This window comes from Cyrtonyx montezumae, unplaced genomic scaffold, assembly GCF_038088225.1.
Source record: "Cyrtonyx montezumae isolate F1298 unplaced genomic scaffold, pur_monq_1.0 scaffold_44, whole genome shotgun sequence".
Classification (NCBI taxonomy): Eukaryota; Metazoa; Chordata; class Aves; order Galliformes; family Odontophoridae; genus Cyrtonyx; species Cyrtonyx montezumae.
The window spans coordinates 587,731-602,498 of NW_027072050.1; the positions used below are offsets into that span (position 1 = coordinate 587,731).

Here is a 14,768-nt window from a genome sequence, read left to right on the forward strand (position 1 = left end):
ACACTACCCCACTCCCCTCGTCCACCCAACATAAAGCCACAGTACCAGAGGAAAAATAACATCACCTTCGCAGCCAGAAAGCGCCGGAAAACTTCACCTCTCTTTATTGAGCATTTCACATCTGAGCTCCTCAACTTCATAGCAATGCAGCCAACACAGCACCTTCAGGCCACAGTGCCACCACTCTGCCACGCTCGAGCTCTCGGTGTCCCCATCGCCAGCCCCAGGACATGGAGGAGCGACGGGGTCCCAGCAACATCCCGGACCCCAGCAGAACCAGTGGCCATCACCAGAGCACAGAGCCCGATTACGGGCAGCGAGGATGGCTCAGGCACCCAAAAGCTCGGGGTGCTGCCCTGCCCTGAGCATCCTCACTCCAAAACAGAAGCACAGGCAGCAGCAGCGCCTCTGTGGGCCACAGAGAGACGCTCTGCTCAAGAAAAGAAGGAAAAGAAGAGTTCCTAAAGAAAAAAAGACGCCGAGCAGAGAGTCGGGGATGGGGACGCCACAAACGGACACAGAGCCAGAAGGAGACCGTAACAAGTGCTGCAAACGCATAGGAAATCCAGCAGCTACACAGGACGGAAAGGTCACGGGCACACACTCGGAGAGCTCAGCGCAGCAGTTTACCTTTCGGGCCCAAACTGAACGCCCAGAGCAAAGACGAGGCCCGGACGGCACTCCGGGCAGTCGCAGGAGCAGCAGCAGGGACGGTCCCCGTCCTGAGCTCCAGAGTGGCAAGTCGGGGAAGCAGCGCAGATCCACGGTGCCACGGTGGGGCCTCCATGCAAACAGCCCACAGCTGTGGGGAAGCCACAGCCAGAAAGCCCATAGGGCACGACGAGGCCACGGGGCAGCTCCCAAGAGAAGCCCGGGCAGCTCCGGCCCCGCTCCGCACAGAGGGCGGAGCTGAGGGAGCCCACGGCCTTTCGGAGTCCTCAGCAGCAGCACAAGCGCTCCCGGCTGGCAAAGCGAGCAGCCCAACACCGCCGCGCTGCAGCACAGCCACAGCGCCTCGGCCCGCTCCTCCCGCCGCCCTGAGGGGGCCCGCTCTCCGCCCGCCCTTTTCTAGCCGCCCCGGCCCGTCGCGTGAGTGACGTCATCGCCGCGTGCGGCAGCAATGGCGGCAATGGCGGCAGTGGCGCCGGTCCGGGAGCGGTGAGTGCGGGGCCCGGGGGCTCACGTGTGCTCCCCCCGATCCCTGCGACATCGGCCGCCCCACGGGGCCGTCCCCGGGCCTGGGCTGCGTTGGGGGGAGCGAGCGGGAGATGCTGGTGCTCCTCGCTCAGGGGCTGCGGCCTACAGGGGGGCACCGGGGACGGCGCGGCCGCGTCCCGGGATGCGGCTGGATGGGGGTGGGGATGGGATCGGAGATTGGGAAGTGGCTTTGCTTGGGGTTGGGAGTGGGGATGGGCTCAGGGAGGGGGGCAGGGATGGAGTTGGGCATGGACATGAGGGGTTTGGGATGACGACGGGTTCGAGGATTAGGATGAGGTTGAGAAAGGAATGGAATCAAGGATGGGGATGGGGACTTAGCTGGGGTTGGGAGTGGGATGGAGTTGGGAATGGAGATGAGGTCGAGGAGGGGGTGGGGATGAAGATGAGGATGGGGGACGAGGATGACGATGAGGTCAAGGGGGGATAGGATCGAGGATGGGGATAGGGGTTTAATTTGGATTGGGGTCAGGGATAGATTTGGGAATAGGGATGACGTCGAGAAGGAGATGGGGACAAGGATGAGGATGAAGTTCGAGGAGGGGATGGGATCAGGGATGGGAATGGGATTTAGTTGGGAATGGGGTCATAGAAGGGGACAAGGATAGAGTTGGGAATGGAGATGAGATCGAGGAGGGGGTGGGGACAGGGATGAGGGTGGGTTTCAGGATGGGGACAGGGATGAGGTCAAGGAGATAGGATGGAGGATGGGGATAGGGATTTAATTGGGGTTGTGTTCAGGGATACAGTTGGGAATGGGGATGAGGTCGAGGAGGGGATGAGAGTGGGGGCACTCTGTGGCGCTGGCAGTGCAGCTCTTCACAGCTTCTTGATTCTTCTGCAGGTTCATTGCTTCCAAGGAGCGGTTCCATGCCTACCGGAGAGCCAACGGGGAGCCCGGCAGCCGAGGGGGTGGTGAGGAGGAGGAGGAAGAGAAGGAGAAGGAGGCTGTCAGCAAGCAGAGCAAGCCCCCTGCCAAGAGGGGGAGGTTGGATGCACAGGGCCAGGACGGAGAGAGGCAAGGGGAGCCCGAGGATGGGGAGCAGGAGCCCATGGAGCGCAAACGAGCCCGGGGGCAGAACAAGAGCAGGCCCTGCATGAAGCCCAACCACTACGAGAAGAGCCGGTTATGCCCATCAGTCACGCAGGTATGACATGGAGTGTGATGCTCTGCTTTGCTCTTGGTGGGTTTCTTGATTTTTCTAGTTAGGAGAGCACACCCCAGAGTGATGGAAGGCAAAGATGCACCAGGGTGACCCCCCAGAGGAAGGGAGCTGAGGGCAGGTCCATTGCAAAACTACAAGAAGAACCTTGGATGCCCAGCAATGGCTGAGCGGCTCCGCAGAGCTCGGCGACCCCCGCAGCCCCCCCGGAGCAATTCGTGCCCTACAAGGAGCAGGGCATAGCTGTGGCCCCAGTAGTGCCCTCAGTCCCCACCTTCCAGCAGCTGGAGGGGCAGATCCAACACTTGAACATCTCAGAGGCAGCCCCAGGTGGCAGCAGTGGTATCCCCACGGGTGACACCGTCCCCCTCCACAGCAACATCCCAGCAGGCATCTTTGCTGCCCCCAGTCCCCAAGAGGCTGAGAACAGCCTGGAGAGCCTAGACAGAGATGTGCCCGAAGAGGTGCTGCTGGAGGAGGCTGCAAGGCTCTTCAACTGCTCCCCTGAGATGCTGAGCGGATCTGATCCTGAGCCCCAGGGGATCAACCACGGCCTCCCCAGCAGCATCCCCGTGCTCCAAGACCTCGGGGATCTCTGTGACCTCGATGAGATCATCACCTCTCACAGCATGAGCTCACTCTCACTGCCCGAAGAGATTCTCTCTTGCGACTACAGCGTCCCTGAAGCCTCCAGCATGAAGCTGAGCACGGAGCAGCTCAACCACGTTTGGATGTGCCCCAAGGAGGCGCGACAGGATCTGACACTGTCAGAAATGCTGCTGGCAATGCCCCGGGGTGATGAGCTCCAGCTGAAGGCCAAGTCAGAAAAGAGGGGGAAAAAGGAGCGAAGCAGCTTCCTGATGAGAAAAAGCCACAAAGAGAGGGTCTCCCCCTGCAGCAGTGGTGTAGAAGAGCAGGGTTAGAGCCATTCATATAGGAAAGGGGGGAGGGAAAGGTGGGATGAGGATAGTGTTCTGTTGTTGTACAGTTTCTCTCGTTTCCTAATAAATGTTTGTTCTGATCCGCTCCACGTCTTGCTGGGGTTGAAACAGCCCTTGGGGGGGGGAAGCTGGGACAGACACAGAAAGTGGTGTCCCCAGCCCAGAAGTGAAGCTCAGATCAAGGGCAGAGGAAGGCTGCAGTGCCTTCACCCCCCTAAGGCAGATGGGGTCACTTCTGGGGGGACGGGGGTGCACAGCCTTCCAAGGGGGGGCCCACTCCAGAGCCTGGGTTGTTCTCCCTGCTGTAGCAAAAGAACCCCAAATAACCCAAAGAAAAGTAAGGGAGGGAGCTGCTGGCAGGACACTACCCCACTCCCCTCGTCCACCCAACATAAAGCCACAGTACCAGAGGAAAAATAACATCACCTTCTGTATGGTAAATAACCCCCAAGGATGGTACTCAGTGAAAACAGTATGGAAGATGGTATATTTAGTAGGCTTATATAGATGGTGCACAGACAGCCGGCAAAGGATGGTGGCTCGGCTTCAGGATGAAAGAGGCTTGCCGTGGACGCCACGCAGGAGGGATCTCCAAGAAGAGATCCTTCCCCGGTGGTGGTCTGCCCTTAAATGGGGTTTGGGAGATGTGGAGCCAGGCTCCACCCGTTCCAATCACACAGGTATATCACCTTTAGCTGTGGCCCTGTGGCTGCCTCGGTGCTCAGCTCAGGTGATCCATCAGTGGTTCAGGCCGTGATTCAACAGTTCCCATACACCGTGGGTACAGCGTGGCTGCACAGAAGGATGCAGAAGGGGATGTCCAAAAATTACCCGTAAAAGCCACAGCTTTTCAGCCAGGCCTGGCTTGAGACGGATCCGGGAGCACGTGGGGAGCAGATGTGGTTAAGGGCGGTGGGTTCAAGGGCAGGGACACGGGGGGGAGAGGATGGGTGGCCCACGGTGCAGCCCCCGGGCAGCTCTCCAGGGCAGCGTGACACTGCACGAAAACTCACTGCAGTGCATCATGAAAGTCAGGCATGAGAGTCAGGCATCCGGAGCCGGAGCCTCAGCAGAGAGCATCTCCACCAGCCCCAAACACAACGGGAACCCCAAACGGGGCTCCACGTGCAGCCCCAAGCTCACACGTCCCTATGGTGGGCGCACGGATGGCCCCAGCACACATTGCTCTCTCCACAGCCACAGAAATCCCCCCTGGGCTGCAGTGATGGGAGCTCTGACCCCTTACCACCTTATAACGACCACGGTGAGGTCACTGCACCTCGCGGTTAACCCTGTAAGCTCATTGGAGGTGAGGAGGACGTGGTGGGCGGGGACAGAGCACGAGGACCCCCAGTAACGACCACCGGCAGGAGACCCCAACCGTTGGCAGTTGGAGCCGCTGCTCAAGAGCAGCAGACGCAGCTCTCTGCTGCTTACTTCTGTGCTTCGTACTTCTCCCTGGCACCTCCGAAGCTCATCTATCCTGAGCTCCTCAACAGCGCAGGTGAGCAGCAGGGGGGCCCCGCTCGCCCCACGCCGGCGCTGCCGTCCCTTCTCCGTCCCCCTCCGGGCTCCTCCTGGCGGTTGGGGAGGGGATCGACGCCGTTTCCCCCATCTCTTCCAGTCTCAGCCAAACCCTGCCAGCCCCCTGCGAGGCAGCAGCCCCCGCTGGCAGCCCCGGGCACCTGGTTTACACCGATGGCAACCGGCGCAGCCAACGCTCTCCCACCAGGTTAGACGTGCCCCTACCCGCAGTGGGAGCTCTCCGGGGGAGGGGGTTTCAAAGACCCTTCCCCCCACAACTTCCCTCTATCCCCGCAGAGATGTGGAGAGCCCCGTGCGGATGCTACTTCGACCTCCGTGTCTTTCGCCTCCGGTGGGCAAACACTGCCGTGCCCCCACCGGCCAACCCCACCGGCCAACCTTGGATGCCCAGCAATGGCTGCGCAGCTCTGCAGAGCTGGGTGACCCCCGCAGCCCCCCCAGAGCAATTCGTGCCCTACACGGAGCAGGGCATAGCTGTGGCCCCAGTGGTGCCCTCAGTCCACACCTCCCAGCAGCTGGAGGGGCAGATGCAGCACTTGAACATCTCAGAGGCAGCCCCGGGTGGCAGCAGTGGTATCCCCACGGGTGACACCGTCCCCCTCCACAGCAACACCCCGGTGGGCACCTTTGCTGCCCCGTCTCCAAGAGATCGAGAACAGCAGGGAGAGCCTAGACAGAGATGTGCCCGGTGAGATGCTGCAGGAGGATTGGTTTACCAACCAATGGACTGGTTTACAAACAACACCTTGAGCTGCCTTGAAGTTGTTTCACATTTGCATTTGTGATGATGGCACACAGACTGCGCTACATGAGGTTCTATACTGCTGTTGCTTTTTCATGTTCCTGCTTTTTGTGGTACGTGACGCAGATGAGTATTAATTTAGGAAACTCAAATAGTGCTTTCCAGAATTTGTTGCTAATTCATGAATTGCAAGTTTTGTTTCTTGCTTTACTTTGTCATTGTCTTCTGAAAATAAGAAACGTTTGACTTCTCAAAAGCTCCATGTTTTTTTCCTCTTTAAACGGTAATAACTAAGTAATTTTACAGAAGGTGAAGAGTTGTGAAATGGGAAGTTTATGTTCACAGTTTCCCATTCTCCGAAGAATCTTTATTGCCAGAGCGCTGCTAGATTGTTAGTTGTGTTTCTGTTTTGCTGTGTGGTTTTTCATACCTTTCAATACCTTAAAAGTAGAAGCTTCCTGTTTACAGTCATGCTAGTGGGTTTTTTTTTCAAATTGTCACTGAGTAAAAAAAGCTTCCTGCCATTATACATATCATTATTTGCCCTTGAAGGACTTTCTATGCCAAATAGGAGGTTCTGAGATTATTAACCCACCCCTAAGGCAGATGGGGTCACTTCTGGGGGGACAGGGGTGCAGAGCCTTCCAAGGGGGGGCCCACTCCAGAGCCTGGGTTGTTCTCCCTGCTGCAGCAAAAGAACCCCAAATAACCCAAAGAAAAGTAAGGGAGGGAAGGAGCTGCTGGCAGGACACTACCCCACTCCCCTCGTCCACCCAACATAAAGCCACAGTACCAGAGGAAAAATAACATCACCTTCGCAGCCAGAAAGCGCCGGAAAACTTCACCTCTCTTTATTGAGCATTTCACATCTGAGCTCCTCAACTTCATAGCAATGCAGCCAACACAGCACCTTCAGGCCACAGTGCCACCACTCTGCCACGCTCGAGCTCTCGGTGTCCCCATCGCCAGCCCCAGGACATGGAGGAGCGACGGGGTCCCAGCAACATCCCGGACCCCAGCAGAACCAGTGGCCATCACCAGAGCACAGAGCCCGATTACGGGCAGCGAGGATGGCTCAGGCACCCAAAAGCTCGGGGTGCTGCCCTGCCCTGAGCATCCTCACTCCAAAACAGAAGCACAGGCAGCAGCAGCGCCTCTGTGGGCCACAGAGAGACGCTCTGCTCAAGAAAAGAAGGAAAAGAAGAGTTCCTAAAGAAAAAAAGACGCCGAGCAGAGAGTCGGGGATGGGGACGCCACAAACGGACACAGAGCCAGAAGGAGACCGTAACAAGTGCTGCAAACGCATAGGAAATCCAGCAGCTACACAGGACGGAAAGGTCACGGGCACACACTCGGAGAGCTCAGCGCAGCAGTTTACCTTTCGGGCCCAAACTGAACGCCCAGAGCAAAGACGAGGCCCGGACGGCACTCCGGGCAGTCGCAGGAGCAGCAGCAGGGACGGTCCCCGTCCTGAGCTCCAGAGTGGCAAGTCGGGGAAGCAGCGCAGATCCACGGTGCCACGGTGGGGCCTCCATGCAAACAGCCCACAGCTGTGGGGAAGCCACAGCCAGAAAGCCCATAGGGCACGACGAGGCCACGGGGCAGCTCCCAAGAGAAGCCCGGGCAGCTCCGGCCCCGCTCCGCACAGAGGGCGGAGCTGAGGGAGCCCACGGCCTTTCGGAGTCCTCAGCAGCAGCACAAGCGCTCCCGGCTGGCAAAGCGAGCAGCCCAACACCGCCGCGCTGCAGCACAGCCACAGCGCCTCGGCCCGCTCCTCCCGCCGCCCTGAGGGGGCCCGCTCTCCGCCCGCCCTTTTCTAGCCGCCCCGGCCCGTCGCGTGAGTGACGTCATCGCCGCGTGCGGCAGCAATGGCGGCAATGGCGCCGGTCCGGGAGCGGTGAGTGCGGGGCCCGGGGGCTCACGTGTGCTCCCCCCGATCCCTGCGACATCGGCCGCCCCACGGGGCCGTCCCCGGGCCTGGGCTGCGTTGGGGGGAGCGAGCGGGAGATGCTGGTGCTCCTCGCTCAGGGGCTGCGGCCTACAGGGGGGCACCGGGGACGGCGCGGCCGCGTCCCGGGATGCGGCTGGATGGGGGTGGGGATGGGATCGGAGATTGGGAAGTGGCTTTGCTTGGGGTTGGGAGTGGGGATGGGCTCAGGGAGGGGGGCAGGGATGGAGTTGGGCATGGACATGAGGGGTTTGGGATGACGACGGGTTCGAGGATTAGGATGAGGTTGAGAAAGGAATGGAATCAAGGATGGGGATGGGGACTTAGCTGGGGTTGGGAGTGGGATGGAGTTGGGAATGGAGATGAGGTCGAGGAGGGGGTGGGGATGAAGATGAGGATGGGGGACGAGGATGACGATGAGGTCAAGGGGGGATAGGATCGAGGATGGGGATAGGGGTTTAATTTGGATTGGGGTCAGGGATAGATTTGGGAATAGGGATGACGTCGAGAAGGAGATGGGGACAAGGATGAGGATGAAGTTCGAGGAGGGGATGGGATCAGGGATGGGAATGGGATTTAGTTGGGAATGGGGTCATAGAAGGGGACAAGGATAGAGTTGGGAATGGAGATGAGATCGAGGAGGGGGTGGGGATGAAGATGAGGGTGGGTTTCAGGATGGGGACAGGGATGAGGTCAAGGAGATAGGATCGAGGATGGGGATAGGGATTTAATTGGGGTTGTGTTCAGGGATACAGTTGGGAATGGGGATGAGGTCGAGGAGGGGATGAGAGTGGGGGCACTCTGTGGCGCTGGCAGTGCAGCTCTTCACAGCTTCTTGATTCTTCTGCAGGTTCATTGCTTCCAAGGAGCGGTTCCATGCCTACCGGAGAGCCAACGGGGAGCCCGGCAGCCGAGGGGGTGGTGAGGAGGAGGAGGAAGAGAAGGAGAAGGAGGCTGTCAGCAAGCAGAGCAAGCCCCCTGCCAAGAGGGGGAGGTTGGATGCACAGGGCCAGGACGGAGAGAGGCAAGGGGAGCCCGAGGATGGGGAGCAGGAGCCCATGGAGCGCAAACGAGCCCGGGGGCAGAACAAGAGCAGGCCCTGCATGAAGCCCAACCACTACGAGAAGAGCCGGTTATGCCCATCAGTCACGCAGGTATGACATGGAGTGTGATGCTCTGCTTTGCTCTTGGTGGGTTTCTTGATTTTTCTAGTTAGGAGAGCACACCCCAGAGTGATGGAAGGCAAAGATGCACCAGGGTGACCCCCCAGAGGAAGGGAGCTGAGGGCAGGTCCATTGCAAAACTACAAGAAGAACCTTGGATGCCCAGCAATGGCTGAGCGGCTCCGCAGAGCTCGGCGACCCCCGCAGCCCCCCCGGAGCAATTCGTGCCCTACAAGGAGCAGGGCATAGCTGTGGCCCCAGTAGTGCCCTCAGTCCCCACCTTCCAGCAGCTGGAGGGGCAGATCCAACACTTGAACATCTCAGAGGCAGCCCCAGGTGGCAGCAGTGGTATCCCCACGGGTGACACCGTCCCCCTCCACAGCAACATCCCAGCAGGCATCTTTGCTGCCCCCAGTCCCCAAGAGGCTGAGAACAGCCTGGAGAGCCTAGACAGAGATGTGCCCGAAGAGGTGCTGCTGGAGGAGGCTGCAAGGCTCTTCAACTGCTCCCCTGAGATGCTGAGCGGATCTGATCCTGAGCCCCAGGGGATCAACCACGGCCTCCCCAGCAGCATCCCCGTGCTCCAAGACCTCGGGGATCTCTGTGACCTCGATGAGATCATCACCTCTCACAGCATGAGCTCACTCTCACTGCCCGAAGAGATTCTCTCTTGCGACTACAGCGTCCCTGAAGCCTCCAGCATGAAGCTGAGCACGGAGCAGCTCAACCACGTTTGGATGTGCCCCAAGGAGGCGCGACAGGATCTGACACTGTCAGAAATGCTGCTGGCAATGCCCCGGGGTGATGAGCTCCAGCTGAAGGCCAAGTCAGAAAAGAGGGGGAAAAAGGAGCGAAGCAGCTTCCTGATGAGAAAAAGCCACAAAGAGAGGGTCTCCCCCTGCAGCAGTGGTGTAGAAGAGCAGGGTTAGAGCCATTCATATAGGAAAGGGGGGAGGGAAAGGTGGGATGAGGATAGTGTTCTGTTGTTGTACAGTTTCTCTCGTTTCCTAATAAATGTTTGTTCTGATCCGCTCCACGTCTTGCTGGGGTTGAAACAGCCCTTGGGGGGGGGAAGCTGGGACAGACACAGAAAGTGGTGTCCCCAGCCCAGAAGTGAAGCTCAGATCAAGGGCAGAGGAAGGCTGCAGTGCCTTCACCCCCCTAAGGCAGATGGGGTCACTTCTGGGGGGACGGGGGTGCACAGCCTTCCAAGGGGGGGCCCACTCCAGAGCCTGGGTTGTTCTCCCTGCTGTAGCAAAAGAACCCCAAATAACCCAAAGAAAAGTAAGGGAGGGAAGGAGCTGCTGGCAGGACACTACCCCACTCCCCTCGTCCACCCAACATAAAGCCACAGTACCAGAGGAAAAATAACATCACCTTCTGTATGGTAAATAACCCCCAAGGATGGTACTCAGTGAAAACAGTATGGAAGATGGTATATTTAGTAGGCTTATATAGACGGTGCACAGACAGCCGGCAAAGGATGGTGGCTCGGCTTCAGGATGAAAGAGGCTTGCCGTGGACGCCACGCAGGAGGGATCTCCAAGAAGAGATCCTTCCCCGGTGGTGGTCTGCCCTTAAATGGGGTTTGGGAGATGTGGAGCCAGGCTCCACCCGTTCCAATCACACAGGTATATCACCTTTAGCTGTGGCCCTGTGGCTGCCTCGGTGCTCAGCTCAGGTGATCCATCAGTGGTTCAGGCCGTGATTCAACAGTTCCCATACACCGTGGGTACAGCGTGGCTGCACAGAAGGATGCAGAAGGGGATGTCCAAAAATTACCCGTAAAAGCCACAGCTTTTCAGCCAGGCCTGGCTTGAGACGGATCCGGGAGCACGTGGGGAGCAGATGTGGTTAAGGGCGGTGGGTTCAAGGGCAGGGACACGGGGGGGAGAGGATGGGTGGCCCACGGTGCAGCCCCCGGGCAGCTCTCCAGGGCAGCGTGACACTGCACGAAAACTCACTGCAGTGCATCATGAAAGTCAGGCATGAGAGTCAGGCATCCGGAGCCGGAGCCTCAGCAGAGAGCATCTCCACCAGCCCCAAACACAACGGGAACCCCAAACGGGGCTCCACGTGCAGCCCCAAGCTCACACGTCCCTATGGTGGGCGCACGGATGGCCCCAGCACACATTGCTCTCTCCACAGCCACAGAAATCCCCCCTGGGCTGCAGTGATGGGAGCTCTGACCCCTTACCACCTTATAACGACCACGGTGAGGTCACTGCACCTCGCGGTTAACCCTGTAAGCTCATTGGAGGTGAGGAGGACGTGGTGGGCGGGGACAGAGCACGAGGACCCCCAGTAACGACCACCGGCAGGAGACCCCAACCGTTGGCAGTTGGAGCCGCTGCTCAAGAGCAGCAGACGCAGCTCTCTGCTGCTTACTTCTGTGCTTCGTACTTCTCCCTGGCACCTCCGAAGCTCATCTATCCTGAGCTCCTCAACAGCGCAGGTGAGCAGCAGGGGGGCCCCGCTCGCCCCACGCCGGCGCTGCCGTCCCTTCTCCGTCCCCCTCCGGGCTCCTCCTGGCGGTTGGGGAGGGGATCGACGCCGTTTCCCCCATCTCTTCCAGTCTCAGCCAAACCCTGCCAGCCCCCTGCGAGGCAGCAGCCCCCGCTGGCAGCCCCGGGCACCTGGTTTACACCGATGGCAACCGGCGCAGCCAACGCTCTCCCACCAGGTTAGACGTGCCCCTACCCGCAGTGGGAGCTCTCCGGGGGAGGGGGTTTCAAAGACCCTTCCCCCCACAACTTCCCTCTATCCCCGCAGAGATGTGGAGAGCCCCGTGCGGATGCTACTTCGACCTCCGTGTCTTTCGCCTCCGGTGGGCAAACACTGCCGTGCCCCCACCGGCCAACCCCACCGGCCAACCTTGGATGCCCAGCAATGGCTGCGCAGCTCTGCAGAGCTGGGTGACCCCCGCAGCCCCCCCAGAGCAATTCGTGCCCTACACGGAGCAGGGCATAGCTGTGGCCCCAGTGGTGCCCTCAGTCCACACCTCCCAGCAGCTGGAGGGGCAGATGCAGCACTTGAACATCTCAGAGGCAGCCCCGGGTGGCAGCAGTGGTATCCCCACGGGTGACACCGTCCCCCTCCACAGCAACACCCCGGTGGGCACCTTTGCTGCCCCGTCTCCAAGAGATCGAGAACAGCAGGGAGAGCCTAGACAGAGATGTGCCCGGTGAGATGCTGCAGGAGGATTGGTTTACCAACCAATGGACTGGTTTACAAACAACACCTTGAGCTGCCTTGAAGTTGTTTCACATTTGCATTTGTGATGATGGCACACAGACTGCGCTACATGAGGTTCTATACTGCTGTTGCTTTTTCATGTTCCTGCTTTTTGTGGTACGTGACGCAGATGAGTATTAATTTAGGAAACTCAAATAGTGCTTTCCAGAATTTGTTGCTAATTCATGAATTGCAAGTTTTGTTTCTTGCTTTACTTTGTCATTGTCTTCTGAAAATAAGAAACGTTTGACTTCTCAAAAGCTCCATGTTTTTTTCCTCTTTAAACGGTAATAACTAAGTAATTTTACAGAAGGTGAAGAGTTGTGAAATGGGAAGTTTATGTTCACAGTTTCCCATTCTCCGAAGAATCTTTATTGCCAGAGCGCTGCTAGATTGTTAGTTGTGTTTCTGTTTTGCTGTGTGGTTTTTCATACCTTTCAATACCTTAAAAGTAGAAGCTTCCTGTTTACAGTCATGCTAGTGGGTTTTTTTTTCAAATTGTCACTGAGTAAAAAAAGCTTCCTGCCATTATACATATCATTATTTGCCCTTGAAGGACTTTCTATGCCAAATAGGAGGTTCTGAGATTATTAACCCACCCCTAAGGCAGATGGGGTCACTTCTGGGGGGACAGGGGTGCAGAGCCTTCCAAGGGGGGGCCCACTCCAGAGCCTGGGTTGTTCTCCCTGCTGCAGCAAAAGAACCCCAAATAACCCAAAGAAAAGTAAGGGAGGGAAGGAGCTGCTGGCAGGACACTACCCCACTCCCCTCGTCCACCCAACATAAAGCCACAGTACCAGAGGAAAAATAACATCACCTTCGCAGCCAGAAAGCGCCGGAAAACTTCACCTCTCTTTATTGAGCATTTCACATCTGAGCTCCTCAACTTCATAGCAATGCAGCCAACACAGCACCTTCAGGCCACAGTGCCACCACTCTGCCACGCTCGAGCTCTCGGTGTCCCCATCGCCAGCCCCAGGACATGGAGGAGCGACGGGGTCCCAGCAACATCCCGGACCCCAGCAGAACCAGTGGCCATCACCAGAGCACAGAGCCCGATTACGGGCAGCGAGGATGGCTCAGGCACCCAAAAGCTCGGGGTGCTGCCCTGCCCTGAGCATCCTCACTCCAAAACAGAAGCACAGGCAGCAGCAGCGCCTCTGTGGGCCACAGAGAGACGCTCTGCTCAAGAAAAGAAGGAAAAGAAGAGTTCCTAAAGAAAAAAAGACGCCGAGCAGAGAGTCGGGGATGGGGACGCCACAAACGGACACAGAGCCAGAAGGAGACCGTAACAAGTGCTGCAAACGCATAGGAAATCCAGCAGCTACACAGGACGGAAAGGTCACGGGCACACACTCGGAGAGCTCAGCGCAGCAGTTTACCTTTCGGGCCCAAACTGAACGCCCAGAGCAAAGACGAGGCCCGGACGGCACTCCGGGCAGTCGCAGGAGCAGCAGCAGGGACGGTCCCCGTCCTGAGCTCCAGAGTGGCAAGTCGGGGAAGCAGCGCAGATCCACGGTGCCACGGTGGGGCCTCCATGCAAACAGCCCACAGCTGTGGGGAAGCCACAGCCAGAAAGCCCATAGGGCACGACGAGGCCACGGGGCAGCTCCCAAGAGAAGCCCGGGCAGCTCCGGCCCCGCTCCGCACAGAGGGCGGAGCTGAGGGAGCCCACGGCCTTTCGGAGTCCTCAGCAGCAGCACAAGCGCTCCCGGCTGGCAAAGCGAGCAGCCCAACACCGCCGCGCTGCAGCACAGCCACAGCGCCTCGGCCCGCTCCTCCCGCCGCCCTGAGGGGGCCCGCTCTCCGCCCGCCCTTTTCTAGCCGCCCCGGCCCGTCGCGTGAGTGACGTCATCGCCGCGTGCGGCAGCAATGGCGGCAATGGCGGCAGTGGCGCCGGTCCGGGAGCGGTGAGTGCGGGGCCCGGGGGCTCACGTGTGCTCCCCCCGATCCCTGCGACATCGGCCGCCCCACGGGGCCGTCCCCGGGCCTGGGCTGCGTTGGGGGGAGCGAGCGGGAGATGCTGGTGCTCCTCGCTCAGGGGCTGCGGCCTACAGGGGGGCACCGGGGACGGCGCGGCCGCGTCCCGGGATGCGGCTGGATGGGGGTGGGGATGGGATCGGAGATTGGGAAGTGGCTTTGCTTGGGGTTGGGAGTGGGGATGGGCTCAGGGAGGGGGGCAGGGATGGAGTTGGGCATGGACATGAGGGGTTTGGGATGACGACGGGTTCGAGGATTAGGATGAGGTTGAGAAAGGAATGGAATCAAGGATGGGGATGGGGACTTAGCTGGGGTTGGGAGTGGGATGGAGTTGGGAATGGAGATGAGGTCGAGGAGGGGGTGGGGATGAAGATGAGGATGGGGGACGAGGATGACGATGAGGTCAAGGGGGGATAGGATCGAGGATGGGGATAGGGGTTTAATTTGGATTGGGGTCAGGGATAGATTTGGGAATAGGGATGACGTCGAGAAGGAGATGGGGACAAGGATGAGGATGAAGTTCGAGGAGGGGATGGGATCAGGGATGGGAATGGGATTTAGTTGGGAATGGGGTCATAGAAGGGGACAAGGATAGAGTTGGGAATGGAGATGAGATCGAGGAGGGGGTGGGGACAGGGATGAGGGTGGGTTTCAGGATGGGGACAGGGATGAGGTCAAGGAGATAGGATGGAGGATGGGGATAGGGATTTAATTGGGGTTGTGTACAGGGATACAGTTGGGAATGGGGATGAGGTCGAGGAGGGGATGAGAGTGGGGGCACTCTGTGGCGCTGGCAGTGCAGCTCTTCACAGCTTCTTGATTCTTCTGCAGGTTCAT

At 58.9% G+C, this 14,768-nt stretch overlaps 1 protein-coding gene across 1 annotated transcript in view; it reads left to right on the top strand.

Annotated features, from left to right (window-relative positions):
* Window positions 1-11,405, top strand: part of LOC136055531 (uncharacterized) — a 33,804-nt gene extending 22,399 nt beyond the window's left edge. The window contains exons 17-23 of the mRNA XM_065747325.1: window positions 2,591-3,262; window positions 4,517-4,583; window positions 4,944-5,051; window positions 5,141-5,313; window positions 8,936-9,607; window positions 10,866-10,932; window positions 11,293-11,405. Of these exons, the coding sequence (XP_065603397.1) occupies window positions 2,591-3,262; window positions 4,517-4,583; window positions 4,944-5,051; window positions 5,141-5,313; window positions 8,936-9,607; window positions 10,866-10,932; window positions 11,293-11,405 (1,872 nt within the window). The remainder of the gene's footprint in view (window positions 1-2,590; window positions 3,263-4,516; window positions 4,584-4,943; window positions 5,052-5,140; window positions 5,314-8,935; window positions 9,608-10,865; window positions 10,933-11,292) is intronic.
* The last annotated feature ends 3,363 nt before the right edge of the window (window positions 11,406-14,768 follow it).